The following is a 17,980-nucleotide window of genomic DNA, read 5'->3' as shown; positions in this document are numbered from 1 at the left end:
TAATAATGCATTTCCTACTTGTAGATTATATTCTAGATTTTCTAGTCTTTTATGTATATCCTCAAAACTTTCATTCGTAGTGTTTTTAGGTAAATAGGGATAACTAGGTTTTTTATGTTTTTTAACCTTTTCCAAAAATTCTTCAATTATATTTTCTTCATCTACTATATTCATCATAATTTTTGGTTCGTAACATGGCTCTGATACCATCTGGTCGGAGTGTGCAGCGGAGGGGTTAATATTTTTGAGCCAATTAGATTCTTCATAAATATTTAAAATGTCACAATAGAATTTATAAAATTCACTATTTTTTATCAATATTTTTTCTTGAATAATTATATTTAATTCTTTAATTCTTCTTCTTAAATTAAGAATTAATTTATATATGTCTTTTTTTCATTTTGATTGCTTCGTTATCTATGGAATCATTTTTATTTTTTATTTTTGGGTCTAAATATTCTATAAAGAAGTCTTTCAGATCTTCTTCTAGATAGATTAATTCGTTTTCTGTATAAATTTTTAGATCAATAAAATTTTGTATAATATTTGGATCTAGATTTATTAAAAATTTATGATCTATATTTTCTTGAGGACTTATTTGAAGATTTTTAGACATTGTAATGGCTTTGGTTGCAATTTCTCTATTAAGGGTATTTTTGGAAAATTAGTTGTTTGGAGACTAGTTTCCAAATGTTTTTATTTCTTAGACTAATTTGGAAAATCCTCCTTTTATTTAGGCTATTAAGTTGTATTTCCTCCTCTCTCTCTCTCTCTCTCTCTCAATTCCCTCGACTCTCTCTCCCTCTCTACCAATAATTTTCCCCAATCTCGCCGAAAGACAAGGTGCCAACGGAGGACCTCCGCGAGCGGTACTGTGATGCCCCCGTAACGACTTCGCTGTAGCCTCTGTCGTTCACAGCAGCCTCAAACGGCAACGCTAAGGCTGTTGCGAACTCGCCATCGCTGGGAGGCTATTGCGAACTCGCCGTCGCTGGGAGCCACTACCAGAAATCGCTGCCAATGAAATGAGATTGTGGAACGATCTGATGTTTTGCTGTCGCACTACTGCGTGTTCCTCCTTGAGAGACAATGTGACGGCGATGCTCTGTGTTATAGTTGTGCAGTGTCGTGGACTGTAGGAGTGGTGGTTGTGCGTGGTTGCCATGTTGGATGTTGTGTAAGGTGCGATGGTTGGGTCTGCTATTGTGAAAGGGTGTGGTGATATTGGCGGCGTGATGGTGGCTCCGGCAGTTTGTGGTGCTAGTGTTGGTGTCTTTGGTGGCGACGGTTGTGGTGGTTTCTGGCAACGACGGTAGAGCCGGCGATGATTTTGTATTGTTTTGCAGTGGTTTGCATTGGTTTGTGATAGTGGTCGTGGTGGTCATGGCGGTTTGGTTGATTTTGTGACAAATAATTGGACTCGTGACCTGAAAATTGTGATTGTGACTCTCAATTGTAACTCACAATTTAGGAGTTATAGTTGATCGTAGCGATTTTGGTGGTCATGGTGATGGTCGTGACTGTTTGATTAATTTGTGACTCACAATCGGTTACGTGACCTGAAAATTGTGACCGTGACTCACAATTTGATACGTGACTTGAAAATTGTGACTGTGAGTCGTAAGTGTTGGTGGTGATTACAAATTATTTGGTTGATTGTGACCATTAAATTGATTGATCTGTGACCAATGAAAAAGATAAATTCTGATCGAAAAATAATGTGCGATCTAAAAAATTGTTAACACGTGACCGATAATTTAATAATTTGTGACTGTGTAATAAGTTGTGACTTGTAATATTTGTGATTTGTGATCAATAAATAAATCGTGACTTATAAACTTTTCGATTTGTGACCGATGAACAAACTGTGACCTATAAAATTTTTGAACTGTGATCGTAAAATAAATTGTGACATAAAATTTTTGATTTGTGACAAAAAAATAATAAGCGATGAATTAAATTGTTAATTTGTGACCAAATTATATAAATATGTGACTTAAATATATTTAATTACTAAAATAATTAATTAATTAAATTATAAATAAATTTTAATAAAAATTTAATTTTTCAAATTTGAAACTTGTTTTCTTGTTTTTGAAATGTGTCAAAACTAATCTCTTACTTATGAAATTTTTCCAAAAAAAATGGTGGACTTCCTGAATTTGGGCTTAGGCAAGCATGGGCTGTAGTCCTGGCCAGCCCATGCCTGAATTTGTCCCTGCAACCGGCATCTCAGGAGAGTGTTTGTTTGTGAGTAATGTTTGCTACAAAATGCATGCAGCCGGCCGGCCAGGGCATGTCTCGAGAGTGTACTCAGAATCAGGGGAATAAAGAGTGATAAGAAAGGCAGCATACACTTAAATTGAGGTTTTCAACATGGGAGATGCTAACATGTGAATTTGTTCAAATGTTTACAGCACACATTTTTTTGCAATATTGCACAGTATTTTCACGTTCACAGTTTAATAGTCCTTTGAATTAATCTCCTTGCACAATGAATTTGTAAACAAGGATGGACCCAAAATTATAATTCAGTAGGGACGAGATAGAAATTGTGCTACAATAAATTGTGAAAGAAATCAAAAAAATCTGAAATTCTAAATTTGAAAAAGCCCAATTGAAGATTTTTAAAAATTCGGTGAGGACGACCAACCCGCTTGACCATTACCAACTTCCTTATCAGTTGGTCGTCCATGCACTAGAATTAAAACACTTGACAGATGGTGACAAATAAAAAATTGAAAATGAAAACCACTGAAAATTCAAGTAGCAATTTGTGCATCCAGTAATCATTATCTGGACATTCTTCTTTTACCAATTTTAAAGGTGCCAATGTGCTTGTACTAACTGGTATTCAATAGACACTATTAAGGAGACGACTCTCGTTACCGTGAAGTCATCTTTTCGACTTATTCCAATCAGATGACTCAATCTCTCACTTGGACTGGTCTAGAATCTTCAGAATCGGCGTCTGATGGTCTTAATCTCCACTGTGGAATTAACTTGACATCTTGGCTTCATCCTTCGATCAGTCTTGCAAGTGCAGAGTAATAACCAATTAAGCACTATAATTTTGTAAAAGGAATTAGAATATGGAGATTCTGTAACTTTTCTTGAAAATAAATTTTTCGAACCAACCCCAAAAGACAATCGAGTTAGAGAAGAAGCGCATATGTTGGAGAAAGAAAAATATAAGATATTGATGCTACAGAAAAGAATGGCTAGAGTTATGATAAGTTCTAGCATAAATGCAGGAGTTCAAGAACAAAGAAAATCCATAAGTAACAAAATACAGAAATATTACTTAACCTCCAAAAGAGAAATAATATAGTGTAGAGAAATACAGAAAACAACTAAAAGCTAAGCAAGTTAACCCTCAAGTCATGCTCTACAGAAACTTTTCAGATGCCAAATGAGTAAGAAAAAAGCCTAATGTACCGCGTAATCCCAGCATCGGCTCATCAGAAACTCAATATTTGAACCGGGTATGCTTGTGTACGACACTGTTGCCACGTTCTCTTACGCAGTTCCCAGGCAAAAGGTATTTGTATTTCTCAGCATTATTCAACAAATGCGCGGGGAGATGAACAGCCGAATAGGAATGGGGAATAGATCCCATTTTGCTGATTATGTCCTTGAAGGTATATTCCTCAGGTAACATATCGTACAAATTGGCCCCTCTGCAAATAAGATCCTGAATCCTTTTCGGACTGAGAAAATGAGAGAACCTCACTCGATCATTGTGGCTGTAGGCTTTCATCTTGAATATGAAGTCGCTTATATAGCGGAAACAAAAGCTACAATGCCAACCGGCATCAGACAGTATGTAGTCCGTCTGACGATAATGTGCGTACCTAGTCCTCCCACTCTGGTACCTATGAACAGAAGCTCTCCAACTCTGATCGTCAAATTTAAACTCAAAGGAGTACAAGTAGTTCTTCAGCTGAAGATGAAGGATCGGAGGGATGTTATCACACCATCGCAATAGATTGATCGTGTGGCTACTAGGAATCTCATCGACATCAGACATTATGAGCAAATCATCATCCTCGATGCCAGCTATTTTGAGAAGTTGGTCGAGTGCAACCCTCTGATACCCCTCTTCGACAAACGGGCTTTCACCTCTCCTAAATCTTCCACTAATTTTTGCATAAGTCAATCGAGGCTCCACAAATTTAAACTCGTCCCAGTTTAAATCGAAATAGTAATGTTTGAGTAAGCCACTGAATGTAGAATTTGATTCAAGAAGAACAAACCGTGTAATGTAAGGATTCAGTTCTTTCCATCTGATTGTGAGCATGTCGACTTCATTACTGAATAGAACCGCATCAAACACACGCCTCGGGAATTCTCGAATTCCCCACCCGTGCAACTTGCAAAGAGCGTCCATCGAGACGTTCTCATGATAATAGTGGGTTATGGGGACAAAGGGCTTCAAAGGAGATTGCCAAAGCGGCCGAAGGAAGTAGCTAATCTTCTGCTCGTGAAAATATATGCCAACCATGCCTGTCGGAACAATCAGGAATAAAAAGACAAATGCCTTTATATCCAGACCTTGGAGCAACCACCTGACTCTCGACATGCTTAAGGCTTCCAGGGATTCCTGTGCATGTTAAAACAGATAACTCCTAAGATACTAAGATTAAACATATCAGATAACAAAAGATGAAACCATCCTCAGTCGACTCTGATTTGCATATTTTGAAACTAAATTTTTCTTCAAATCGAAAGTGAATCTTTATTAAGTACTTTCATGGTCATAACAAAGTACTATAGATACAACCATTATCAAATTTGATGATATCAGGAGCCCAATGAACAGAAAACGAACACGAAAATGAAAATAAAAATAAAGAGGAAGAAGAAGAAAGCCACTGCAATCAAACAGACTAACAACAAATTACTTAGAATGCAATAGTACCTTAAAAATTCTGTAGGAAATAAAGGAAAACTGCAGAAGGGCTAAAACCTGAGAAAACAGAGAACAATAGAAATCCCATGATTTTGCCGCAGCAAGAGTTAAAACACATGAACAAACAATTGTAAACACCAGTCGAGAAGGTTTTAAGGTTATTTACATACACGTTCCTGCATTTATAAACACAAACATATGGGACACAGAAATAAACCCACAACTGTTAAATCACAAAATCCCAAAACTAATAGATACCTTTTTCCAAAACTCAAAAACAACCCAAGAATTTCAATTTTCGACGAAATTAAGAAACTCTTTCACTTGTTCTGAATAAAAAAAAAATGAGAATTTAACAAAGAGAGAAGCATATACCTGACCATAAACATCTTCAAATATATCATCACTCTTTTTTAAAGTGTCATACCTATCCGGCTTTAAGAATCCAAAATCTTTCTTTACGTCTTCAAAAAGCATAATGAGTGTGAAATTTCAGACCCGCCACCCCTCTCCGAAAGTTCTCTCTTCTGCTGCAAATCCCTCCGAATATGATAACATATATAGGAATACTTGATTATATCTACAGAGGGAAAAAGAAAGAGATTTTTCTTAATGGAAAAGCATGATCATAGAAGAGAAATTGATGATGTCCCAAACCGCCAAATTTTCTACATTTGCACTGGGAATCCGCTAATTATATCCCGTTTGGTGGCATTTTCCTCTTTCTATATAGATACATACATGCATCTGTTTCTTTCTTTCTCTAGTTCTTTAATTCTGTGTGCTCTCTCATAGCCCTTTCCCATTTCAGAGGAACATGAGAAGGAGCAAGAGGTTGGTTAAGGAGATGGAATAGAAATAGAGCTTTTTCCAAATCCTTTTCAACTTCCCATTTCCAGAGGAAGTGAAAAGTTAAAAAATAAAAAATAATAAAAAAATCACTATTAGGCAGCAACAACTAAAAAATATAAATAATATTCTACGGATATCCCTTCTTAAGAGCTTGTTTTTCTCCCATTTTGGAAGAAATTATAGTGTTTTGAATAGTAAATTTTGAAAAATGTGTGGTTGAAATTTTAAATTCTTTTATTGATTTGTATATAAAATATTTTATTGTGTGAATGTGATAAAAAAATATTATTGTAGCAAATAATTTATTTTGTTAAAGGATAACCTGTGAAGTCGATTCTATTAATTTTTTAAAATATGTAAAAAAAAAAATGGATTAAATTATGTTTATTCCACATATTTTGTTGAAATCGCATCAAACTCTCTCTATTTCCATTATGTTAGATTATTTTGTATGATGATAATATAGTAATTTGCTACCAACTAAAATATGTGCATGTAAAGAATTGAATCGATGCACAATATAACAACAGCTACATACTTCTTTCTTTCAACATGTTTATTAAACATGTCACTCTCATCAATTTTGAAAGTTTCTTTTTTGTTATTAAATTAATTTAATACTAAAAAGAGCATTACACTATAAATTATGCCCCCGTTTGTTTCCAATTTTTTAACCCAATTTTAAAGAATTGAGTAGATCTTCAGCCCACATTGTTGCCTTCTTCTCTCGCAATGGTCCCATGTGCTGGCAAAAAAGGGTCAAAAAACTCATTATTTTCTTCAAAGAATTGGAAACATACAGGGGCTATAGCTCGTGATATTATGTGTTTCAAAATAAAATGTTTCATTTTTAGTAGATAAACATTTATATCTCCATTTATTATCAATAACAACAAGGATAAAACTTTATTGTTGAGATTTTGTGAGGGGGAAAAAAGAAAATTAAAAAAAAAAAATTGGTGGGATGTTGGAACTCTTTGAAATGAGTTTCGTCCGTTTTTTTTTTTTTTTTTTTTGTTTTCTTTGAAATGAGTTTGTTCTTTTTTTTTTTTTTTTTTTTTGGTTCTTAGTCTATATTTTTTAAATAAGTTTCTTTATTTAGAATTACTCATTTCAACTTGTCTCGAACAAAAATACCAAATCCTTTCCATTCGAAAGAGATTTGTTTGGTAGCAAAGGAAGCTTCGTAGAAAGTCACAAGAAGAAACTATATGGTTTGGGACAAAATGTTGGATAGCATAAATCAGAATATTCTACCGTATTGGGGCCTTTGCAGTATATAGATAGTGACTATTCATGTGTTTGTTGATTGCCAAATTGAAGAAAGAAAAAATAATAATGAGAAACTAGAATTTTCACGTTACATAAAAATGTCTAGAGAGATAAGTATAAATTTAAGTTTGATTCCATAGTTTAAATTATCTATCAATTAATTGATTGTTATGTTGTTGATGTTTAGTATAAAATAAATATCGGTATTTTATAGAGAGAGAGAGAGATTCCAAGCATCGCTATGTCAATAGTACTTGTAAAAAATACACAGGTTGAAAATTAAGATTGTGTTACGTTGAAAATTAGGATTGTGTTACATTAAAAATTATTCAAAAAATGAGGTAGATGAAGAGTGTGTTACGAAAGTACAAATATAGTTGAAATTTCTCGATGCACCTAAACCTTTTACAAAAGAAAACTTTACTCAAATAAACAAAAAAAGTGGCTTTTTTAAATTTTCTTTTCTGTTTTATTATTATTATTATTAATTTTAATTTTAATTTTTTTTTGTTTTGTTTTTGTTTACATAGTGCTTGCTTGATAAAGTTTTTGTTTTTTGAAAAGAAGATCAAACTTCATTTTAGACCATACATATTATTGAACCCACAACTTTTATATTTTGACTTATTTCATGAGATACCATCAACTTTTTGAAAAAGTATTTTAAAGACGATAATGATATAATTCTTTTGAGAGTCTTTTTTGTAACATGTCATACATAAGTTCTTAGGTTAAAGGAGATTCAAGTGGATGGTTGACAATGTTTTAAAATTAGAAGGCTTTGAGAATTGGAGAATTTTTTATTGGGTGGGTTCAAAGAAAAAAAAGATTTTTTGTATACATTGCTTCCTTTCTTCTTATATCAATAACTCAATCAAAATGCAATTATCTCCAAGAACAAAATACCTGTTATGCTCGATTTTTAAATTGCATTGAATCCATTTTCTATTTTAGAGTGAATAGTGACCTTATAAATTTATTTATTTTTACCTTAATTAAGTTTAATTCATTAAATCCAAAGCATTTGGTGAAACTTTTTATACAAGGTTAGTCGTAGATTAGCAGGCCCGAGTACTTTACCATTTTTTATTTATTTATTTTTGTTTCTGAAGTAACTTTCATCAACTAGCACTAGTTTGATGTGAACTATCTATGCTATATATGCTTATGGATGTCGGTCAACTCCCGCCACTACATCTAATCTATGTTGAAAAGGATATTGCTGCATATACATTAAGATTTACGTAAGAAATTATATAATGTTCACATGACATTTCACTATTTGCTAGTTTAAAACATAGTCAAATTTTTGACCCAATCTTTTTCCTTCGCGACATTTTTGATAATCACTTATTTACCAATTTTATGTACAAATAGCAAAATCCATATCAGAAATTCTAGCGATTTTGGAAAAGTAAGCATTGTAGGACTATTTTGTTCTCATCTGTAAGCATTGGTGCTATTGTTCTGGTTATTGACCTAACCATTTGTTAAATTAAAGAAAGGAAAAATTGCAACTGAGATCCCTAACCTTTTACATTTTTACAAACTTTACTATAACCTTCACTTTGTGCCACTCACAATCTCAAAACTTTCAAAAATATGCATCTAAAGTTCAAATAGATGGATTTGACCATTAGTTGACTAATAAAGTATCGATTTTGACCAAATTAAAAATGATAAAATTGTAACTTTTTATTTTTCTCACTTTAAAAAGGTTAAAAATAAAATTAAAAAACCAAAAAAATAAAAATTAACCCTTCTTTCTCCCACTCTACTCTTCCCCACCCACACCGACTGCCGACGTTGCCACCCAAAGGCCGAACACCATCACCACCCACACAACGTCAACACCGTTGCCCAAAGGCAGCAACCATTGCCACCGCACATCATCAACCTCGCCGTTCAAAGGTAGGCGCTACCACCACCCAAATAAGAAATACAATCAATCAAACAACCACTCAATCCCACCAAATCAAACTGCCAACCACCCTTAATTGGAACGTCAATTGAAGCAATTAAATGGTTACCAGTGGTCGTACAAGTTTCCTCAAAGTTTTGCCTAGCTCCAGTGGAATTCAATTTTCCATTATCTTCTGTGCTCAAACAAAGAAATGGGAGCTTAGAGATTCAAGAAACGGATTCACCATTGAATGTTCACAGTTTCTTCATAGCCACTAGATTGGGGCCTTGGAGTACAATCTTCGGAGCAACTTTTAGGATTTTTTGAGTAAGGTTGTTGAATTTAATGTTGAAATCTCATGTAGGCATTTTTGGATTATTTTGGATTGGGTAGTGGATGCATTTTCGAATTTTTTTGAATTGAGTTCGAAGTTTGAAAATGGGTAGTTACCAACAATGGTGATGATGATGGTGAAAAGATCTATTTTGGTGGTTGTGAATAGCTTTCTGGTTTCGTTTGGGTGGAGGTGGGAATGGGGGTGGAGTGGGGTGAGAGGAAAAAGGTGGGAGTGGAGGTGGCCGGTGGATGACGATCGACCACCACTGACAATTTTGACTTGTTTGGAGTGGTGGGGGTGGGAAAAATGATGATGCTCCCTTTTCTTTCTTCCCTTTTTCTTTTCTTTATGATTTATTTATTTATTTATTAACTTATTTAATGGAAGAAAAATGCAAAGTACTATTTTACCCCTTAAAATTTAATCAAAATTGGTTGAAGCCCACTTTTCTTGATCATTTTCATTCATTTGAACCCCAGCTGCATATTTATGAAATGTTAAGGATCTTCGTTGACACAAAATGAAGATTAGAGTAAAGTTTGCAAAAATTGAAAAGATTATGAACCCCTAATACAATTTTCCCTAAAAGAAATAAGTCAATTTTTACTTTGTCATTTCATGTCGTACACTAAGTCAAATTTTCGATAAACTTGGGTTGGCTGCATTAATATTTTTTTCATTACTTGTACTAACAAAAGGTAAATCTATTGGAAGATCCGAAGAAATCAAATCTTCTGTGATAAAGTTCAGCTTAAGAAATGGAAAAAAGGAGGAAAAAGATCATAATTTAGACGTATATTTCTGATTTTGATTTAGAAAGATCACATCCGATCAAAAATTGCAATGTTCTATGCACAAACACGCGCACTAATAGGATTTATAAAGAAGAAAAAAATTGAACTTACCCACTTGGTCCAATTCAATAACAAGCACTTCAAATTTCTTGAGAAACAATATTAAATGACATAAAATGTAACATGATCTACAATTTGCATTAAAAAAAAAAAGAAAAAAAGAAAAGAAAAATCAGCAAGGACTTACGCGCACCAAGTTTTGGAGCAAACAACTGGATTCTCAATCACAGTCTTCTTCACACTTTCCTCCAAGCTAGAAGCAGTGGCAAGTTGCCCCCCGGGACATAGTTCAGTGGTGCAAAGGACATGAGTGATTATCTCACGCCTTACTGGCAGCCATAGTGTGGGAGTTCAATTCCTGAGACATGAAATTGGACTCCTTGTAGGCACAGTGTACAGCTCTTGTTTCCTGGTCTGCTGAGGCACATCCCGCGATTTACCTCCCTCACAAAGCTCATGGAGCGGGGCGATGGGAGCCCTCAAGGTTGGGGTTCAACCCTTTTTTTTAAGCAGTGGCAAGTCTAGCTGCACCGCTTGAACAAGAAGTTCTAAAAGAAAATGACAAACATGAAAAGGGGGTTGGGGGGCTCACAGATAGACTGTGGCGGCAGGCAACAGGCAGTGGTGAAGTGGAGGCAGTGGCAGTCCGACAGTGGAGGAGCTGAGCTGCTGAAACCTTAAACCTGAAGGAATCATGGTTGGCTAGAAGTTGTGGGAAGGAGAGTCAAGGGATTGTTTTGCCGTTTCTGATTTTGGAAATCAGAAGGCATATGCATACAGACACGGACTAAAGCAGCCAGGCCCCTTTTTTGGGCCAATTTGAAAAAAAGAAGCCAAAAGGCACACTTCTAATTGGATAAAAAAAAGGAAGAAGAAGAAGAAGTTAGCTAAAGCTTTAAATCCTGACGGAGCCAGCACGAACAGCCACTGCCGTCTCGCCGAGTGCTGGCTCCATCGCTGTGAGGCGAGATACTTAACACGTTAACTACAGTACTGCACAGGTCGTGACCTCTCGAGAAAGATCAACCTATTATCTCTAGAGTAACTTTTATCCGTTAAGCAATGGCCTTCCACACGGCACCATTAGGCCAATAAGGCTACTTTCATCTTTGCTCGAGGGTAGATCTTCCAGTTAAGCTCCCTTCTACCTTTGCACTTGAGGGCCACCCTCATAATCATATTGTCTAGTCCAATTTCCTGTCCAATCAGGTTATGTGATTGAAGGCATGCCGTGTAGAGATTGGTTCACTTATAGGACACAGAAAATGTAGGCAACCAATTGTACAGAATATAGTGTCCTGATCGTTGTTCTTGGCCAGGTAGCGAGCATGACACTTGAATTTTCCTCCAGATTCTCATAATAGGAGCTCGTACCCGGCCACAAACCTTTAAGGCACCTTTAGTAACAGGGCTGAAGAAAACTGGACTATGTGAAAGGAGTTTAAATTTCACGCATTGCATTAACTGACAGAATATGGGATTATATACTTGCTAGCTCACCATTATTATGTCGCATCCCAACTATCTCAAAACACACACAGTGAGATCAAAAACCAACATTCTATAATTAACAGCAAAGAAACTGCAAAATAAACATGTAAGGACCAAATATTATCAGATTCACTGATCAAGCATGCTTAGGCTTAACTATTTTCTTTGGAATCCCAGATTTCATCTCAAATTTACAAAATACAAATTCTAATCTCACTAGAACAGATGAATTGGATATTATTTTAACCCCTTTCTTCGCAGCCTTCTTAAGCACAAACAAAATTCTTGAAACAGATCAATCACAAACCCTAATTGCACCTACAGTTGAAATAATATATATTCTTGGATAGATTATACAAATTTCTAAAACAAACCTACTGTTCAGTTAATGCTTCCATGAGCTCGTGTGCGGACGATTCCCAAATTGGAAGGTCAGTGAATTGCTGCTTCAATCTCTCCTCTTGGGCACTGCACAAAACTTCTGCTAAATCGCACAAAAACGAGACGTCTCGAATTATCGCCTCTTGTGCACCAGCCTATTAATTGAATAAAGAAAATTCCAATAAACGAGGTGATATGCGGAAAACTGAAAACTGAAACCCTAGAGAGGGCGGAACTCGAGTAGTACCTGAGAGAAGAGCTCGTCAATGAGTTGCCGGTGGGTGGAATCCGATGTGGACTGTGCTGACGGTTGATTTGAACTATTGGCTTCATCAAAACAACTCGTGGAATTCAATTCTCGACGCTTCTGCGTTTGTATATTAGCGGTTTCTTGCATTTCCTTCAAGGTGTTCGACAATAGTTCCCACTGGCGGAATTCTTTCAAGTACTTGTCTTTGAGTTTGAGGAGAGCCCTTTTCTTCCTCCGGCGACGATGCTTCTCTTCCACCGCCGGATCTGGCGGATGCGGAGGTGCGGTGGAGGAGGTGGAGTTGAGGCGGGGCCGCTTCTTGCGCTTGTATACAAAGCCGTCGTCATTTATTAGTTCCCATTCCACATCGTCTTCCCGTTGTGCTGTAGACATGGAATCGAATTCTCAATCCGAGCGCGAGAAATCAAGATTTGGAACAAACTAAAAGAGGGATTCAACGAAAATTTGAATCGAAATGAAAAGAACGGGAATCCAATTCTGAGTTCGGGTGGATCTTTGTCGGGTCTGAAGAGACCGTCAGAAATCAATTTGAAATTTTTGGAGAAGATAAAAAAATTTCTATCATGCTACGGAGTTGAATCCAAGCTCGAATTTGGATGGGACACATATGACGCATGCATGATTGGAAGGGGCGAATGTAAGCATTTTATATTGAGTGTCACAATCAAATTTAAAAAAAAAAAAAAAGCGATGAATTTTTTTTTATTTATTATTTTATATGAATTATAAATTGTTATATTATTTTTTCATCTTAATTATTTTTACATCTAAAAATTTATATGTATAAAAAAAAATTTGATCATTTTTAGGATTTTTTTTTATTATTGTTAACTTTTCCTCTCAATCAATTAATTTTTTTAAAAAAATAATCTAATAAAAATTTTGACGTCATTTGAAAAAAAAATTAATTGATCGAGAGGAAAACGTAACAATAATAAAAAAATTCTAAAAATGATTGAATTTTTTATATATAATTTTTTTAGATATAAAAATAATTAAGATGAAAAGTAGTATACTAATTTATAACCCCTATGAAGTAATAAAAATTTTATTAAGAATTTTTACATCAAAATAAAATAAAATTTGACGTTATACCACTTATAAAATTTCCTAATAAAATGATGAAAATTATATTAAAAAAATTTTCGAGCAAAAATAATAAATATTAATAAAATAATTGATTTTTTTATACGTCTTTTTTGGTATACACGTTTGACGTACATTTAACTATTTTCGATATTCATTTAGATTATCGATATATTTATGATATAATTTTCGAAATGAGTTTCGAGAGGATATAGAAAATTTATGGATATGGCTAGTGTATAATCGTCGAAAAAATTTTAAAGTTAGCTTGTTATCGAAATTCTCAAAATAGTAGTTTGGTACTGTCTATTTGACGTGTCATGACATTTGCTACGATTGACCATTTCGCACAACATTAACGATGTAAAAATACTAGACTGTGAGTACTTCAAAATGATATTAAAAATGTAATAATTCAATTTCATTTGATATTTCATAGTGAGCGAAAAAAATTTTTTGATAAAATTGGAGGTTCTAGTGGCCCTAGGGCACCCCCCTCGAGTCCACTCCTGATTGGAATGCATTGGGTAGTTTAAAAAATTAAAACAAAATTACTTAGTTATTTTCTAACACATTAGTATGTCTCTCACTTCCTATTTTTAAGTTTGACTAAGTAGCTTTATCCAAAAAAGAAAATTACTATTTATACACTAATTTTTGACACGTTAATTGACACTTGTATTGTTGTCAAATATTAATTGGATAAAAAAATTGTTTGAAATTTAAACTGTCCAATAAAATAATGTCACGTGACAAAGTATAAACTAAAGTGTACACCATAGTGTACATGTAGCAAAGTTCTTCAAAAAATTTGTTTCAAGAGGACAGATTGAAGAGAGTAGTTGAAAACGATTGTGCAACATATATAATAATTTTAATAGATATAGTGAGTATTTGAGTCACGTTATTTTGAAATAATGTATTTTGAAATAATAGATTGATGGAAAATGAATAATTAAATAAAGAGGAAAAATTTTGAATTTACGTGTAATATTACTTTGTTGAAGAATGTATGGTTGAAATGATATTAAATCACTGCTTAAGAATATGTATTTGAAATAATGCATCTTAACACAAGGCCTAATGTTAGATATAATTGAAACAGAATTTTTTCAACCGAATAAAAAATGGTACATCTCTACTCTCTTTCTCATACATCTTTTGTATGCAAATCATTATAAATTCTATTATTTACATGTAGCATTATTCAGTTGAAAAATAGCCTCAATGTTTGCTTGGGAGTTTCCAGGTCTCGATTATGAATGTTTTTTAAAGTATCAATTTTGAAAGTTTTTTTAAAGAATAAAATTACATATACGTTTTTTAAATTACGTGAAAAGTTAAGTGTTATTTTAATGTCATATTATTTAAGATTGAGTAAATGAGAGAGAAATATATATATATATATATATAAAATAAAAAAATGCTGTTTTTATAGCATTTTTTTTACAGTAATTTTCACACTTTCTCACAAAGGTGGGATCCACGATTATTTTAATCGTGGATTCCACCCACTTGCATGTGTGTGTATTGTGAAAAAAGGTGTAAAAAGTGATGTACTTGTAAAATTGTTGATTATATTATAAAAGGTTGAACCACAACCTTAAGGGTCCCCGATTGCCCTTGCTCTGGAGTATCGTGAGGGAGGTAAATCGCAGGTTATGCCTCCAAAGGTACAGGGTGGAAGGCTGCTTGTACACTTGCACTTACCCAAGAGCTAAATCCATATTTCAGGATTCGAACCCTTGACACGGCAGCCTCAAGCAAAACTAGATTTCTCCACCCTCCTCTTTTACCACTGAAGATGTGCCCTAGGAGCAATTGTTGATTATATTATAGTAAGTACAGGTGGTGGCGTGTGGATAAGGACGACGCTTTTGTCTTTTGTTTGAGCTCAATTGCACTTTGTGATTCTCAAGAGCATCTCCAATTTATGCACCATTTCATCAAAATGCACCAAATTTTGGTGCAAATTTCCTCTAATGTAGCACCAAATTTTGCATCGTTTTGCAACACTATTCAGTTTGCATCATTTTGGTGCAAAGTGTATAACATCATTTTTACCCTTACTCTTCATTTCCCAAATAAAATGATTAAGGGTATTTGTGTCATTTGTGCTATATATTTTTAGTTATAATAAATTATTATTATTATTTGAATTTAAAATAAATTTTTAATACAATAAATTATTAATTTTTGGAAGAACATATGAATTACTTACAAAAAATTTCCGACTTCATAATATCTACATTCAAAATGTATTGCATTATTTTTTAGTAGCATGACTTAATATTTCCGTTGTTGTATTTTTTTTTATTAATTGTACTATGTTTTTTATATTTATTAATGAATTTATTTTTTCCATAATTTAACATAATTATTTATTTAGTAATATATGTATCTATAAAATAATTAAATAAAAAATATTTAAAATAAATAAAATACTAAGAATAAAAAAATGGAAGAAAATGGTTAACACTGTTCATTTGGTATAAATTTTAACGTAATGGTTGGAGGTGAATTTTGATTTGCTACAAGATCTAATGCAAATTTCATTGGAGCAGTGAAAATGGTCTAAGATGCCCAATCAACCAATCAAAATAAAACTTTTCTCATTTTCAGTTTCTCTTTTTTGAATTATTGCAGCATATCCTACTTTGTCATTTTGCCCTCACCATTCCACTCTCATTTAATTAATTATTAATATTTTAAAATCAACTCGAAAAAAATATGGAGTCGAAGATCGAAATGTTGATAAGGATAAAATTGGTAGAATATATTGATAAATCAACTGTACTATATATGAATTTGTAATTTAATTGGCACTTTGCTTGCGTTTGACACTACTTTTTTATAAAATTGATTTTAATAAGTAATTAGCTAGACACTGGTTGAATCAACCGGTTAGAAAATAGTTAAGACAATGAACATATTAATTTTATTTTGTCGATAATAAAGTTTGCCAGTTTGTTTCTACCTTTACCTTCAACAAGTTGAATTGTTCTTTTCAATTGTTTGATTTTTGATAGACTCTATCGACTTTTGTATTATATTTTAAAAGATTAATATAGTTAAGAGAAATGGTACAAAGTGATTATAGTTTATCATATTTAAAGGTATGGGATTTTATGCCAGATAAACTAAGGTATACCTTGACAATTAGTTTTTATTGAAATTTTCTTTTCTTTTTATATACGTTTCAATTTAGAATGATGGAAGGACCATTTTGCCTTTTGTACTTTTCAAAATTTCTAGTAAAATGGGTTAAGCTAATAAAAAAATAAATGAAATTCATTCATTTTGATGAACACCATCTATTTTCTGAAGTCTGAGAGAGAGAGAGCAAATGAAATTAAAGACGGAGAATTTTTGTTGCTATTTATCGAAATAATAATTCAACTTTTAGATAACATGATGCAATGATATATATGTATTCAATGTGGATCATCATCATGTGAAGTGTCATTAAATTTAAGAGTCAATAAAAGTGAGTTTCGTATCTATAAATTTGATTGTCTTATCATTTCGTCCAAAATCATCTGTCACATCACGTGGAGTGAGAAAATATTGATACCCTTGTTGATTAATGATTAAAATTTATATAATTTTAACCACATATTTTATGATATTAACAAATTTCAATCAAATATTTATCAATTTTTATTAAAAAATTGATTTTAATTTTTACCTAACAGAGACAAAATGTACAATCAATATATATATATATATATATATATATATATATATATATATATATATATACAAAAAAATGTGTATTAGTGTAAGCTCCAGTTTGGTTTATCTTGAAAAGTTGAAAAAATTTAAATCAAAGTCAATAATTTTAATTACACATTTTATGGAACTCACAATTTTTATCAATTCTATAGCTACACATTTTATCAACTTTTGTCAACATCTACTAAAAATCTATTTTTTCCTCAAATTCATTTTTAACCACACATTCTTTTAATAAAATAAATTTTCACGTACACCTAAAACTCTTTCCTTATTTTTTTTTAACCATACATTCTCTAAAAATCACTATTACAAAACTCATACAAAAAATAAAAAAATAAAAATGGGTCGCAAACAAACTCTAATTATGTTGTGCTAATTTCATTAATCCTCTATTTCGCCTTTATTTCTTAAAACTTATTTTTAATCGCATTCTTCCAATAAAATAATTTTACACATGAATTCATAGCTTTTCTTTACTTTTTTTAATATTAAAATTTTTAAATAAATCACTTTCATAATCTATTTTCGAAAAATCTCTACCAGCACAGCTATATTATTATTTTCAGTAGATTCGATTAAGATACAAAATAAATATTATTCAACTCTGAAAAAAGAAACAAATATCAATTATGAAAAATAGGAAATATAGAATAAAATAAATAATTGCTTGCTAACCAACACAAGGAACCCAACTTCCATGTTGAATAGAATTGAGCTCAAAGTTGGGACAGTCGAGTTAGTTAGGCTCAATCCATTTCCCGAAAAACTTTGTGACTAATTTCGCAGTTATGGATATTGCTCGTAATTTTTCCTGTTAGGTAAAAGAAGTGTAAAAATGGCGGGAGTCCTTGTACCCAACAAAACCAAAAACTAATACAAATGA

General features: G+C 32.8%; 2 protein-coding genes across 5 annotated transcripts; both read right to left on the bottom strand.

Moving 5' to 3' along the window:
• Positions 1-3,224: 3,224 nt before the first annotated feature.
• On the bottom strand, positions 3,225-5,820 carry LOC111409303. 4 transcript variants are annotated; one of them, XM_023039329.1, is made up of 3 exons: positions 5,288-5,820; positions 4,922-4,969; positions 3,225-4,603 (listed from the first exon to the last, which is right to left on the bottom strand). In XM_023039329.1, exons 1-3 carry the CDS (start codon positions 5,387-5,389, stop codon positions 3,470-3,472), a joined length of 1,284 nt encoding a protein of 427 aa, XP_022895097.1. In that variant the 5' UTR covers positions 5,390-5,820; the 3' UTR covers positions 3,225-3,469. The 4 variants fall into 4 exon arrangements, with proteins under 4 accessions (XP_022895097.1, XP_022895099.1, XP_022895098.1 ...); XM_023039331.1 differs by having other exon boundaries at positions 5,340-5,820; XM_023039330.1 differs by lacking the exon at positions 4,922-4,969.
• Positions 5,821-11,720: 5,900 nt separating this feature from the next.
• On the bottom strand, positions 11,721-12,877 carry LOC111409302. The gene is made up of 2 exons (XM_023039328.1): positions 12,250-12,877; positions 11,721-12,157 (listed from the first exon to the last, which is right to left on the bottom strand). The coding sequence occupies exons 1-2, from the start codon at positions 12,643-12,645 to the stop codon at positions 11,996-11,998; spliced, it is 558 nt and encodes a 185-aa protein (XP_022895096.1). The 5' UTR covers positions 12,646-12,877; the 3' UTR covers positions 11,721-11,995.
• Positions 12,878-17,980: the final 5,103 nt, after the last annotated feature.

Source organism: Olea europaea, chromosome 14, assembly GCF_002742605.1.
Source record: "Olea europaea var. sylvestris chromosome 14, O_europaea_v1, whole genome shotgun sequence".
NCBI lineage: Eukaryota > Viridiplantae > Streptophyta > Magnoliopsida > Lamiales > Oleaceae > Olea > Olea europaea.
This window is presented reverse-complemented; position numbering and strand designations above follow the sequence as displayed.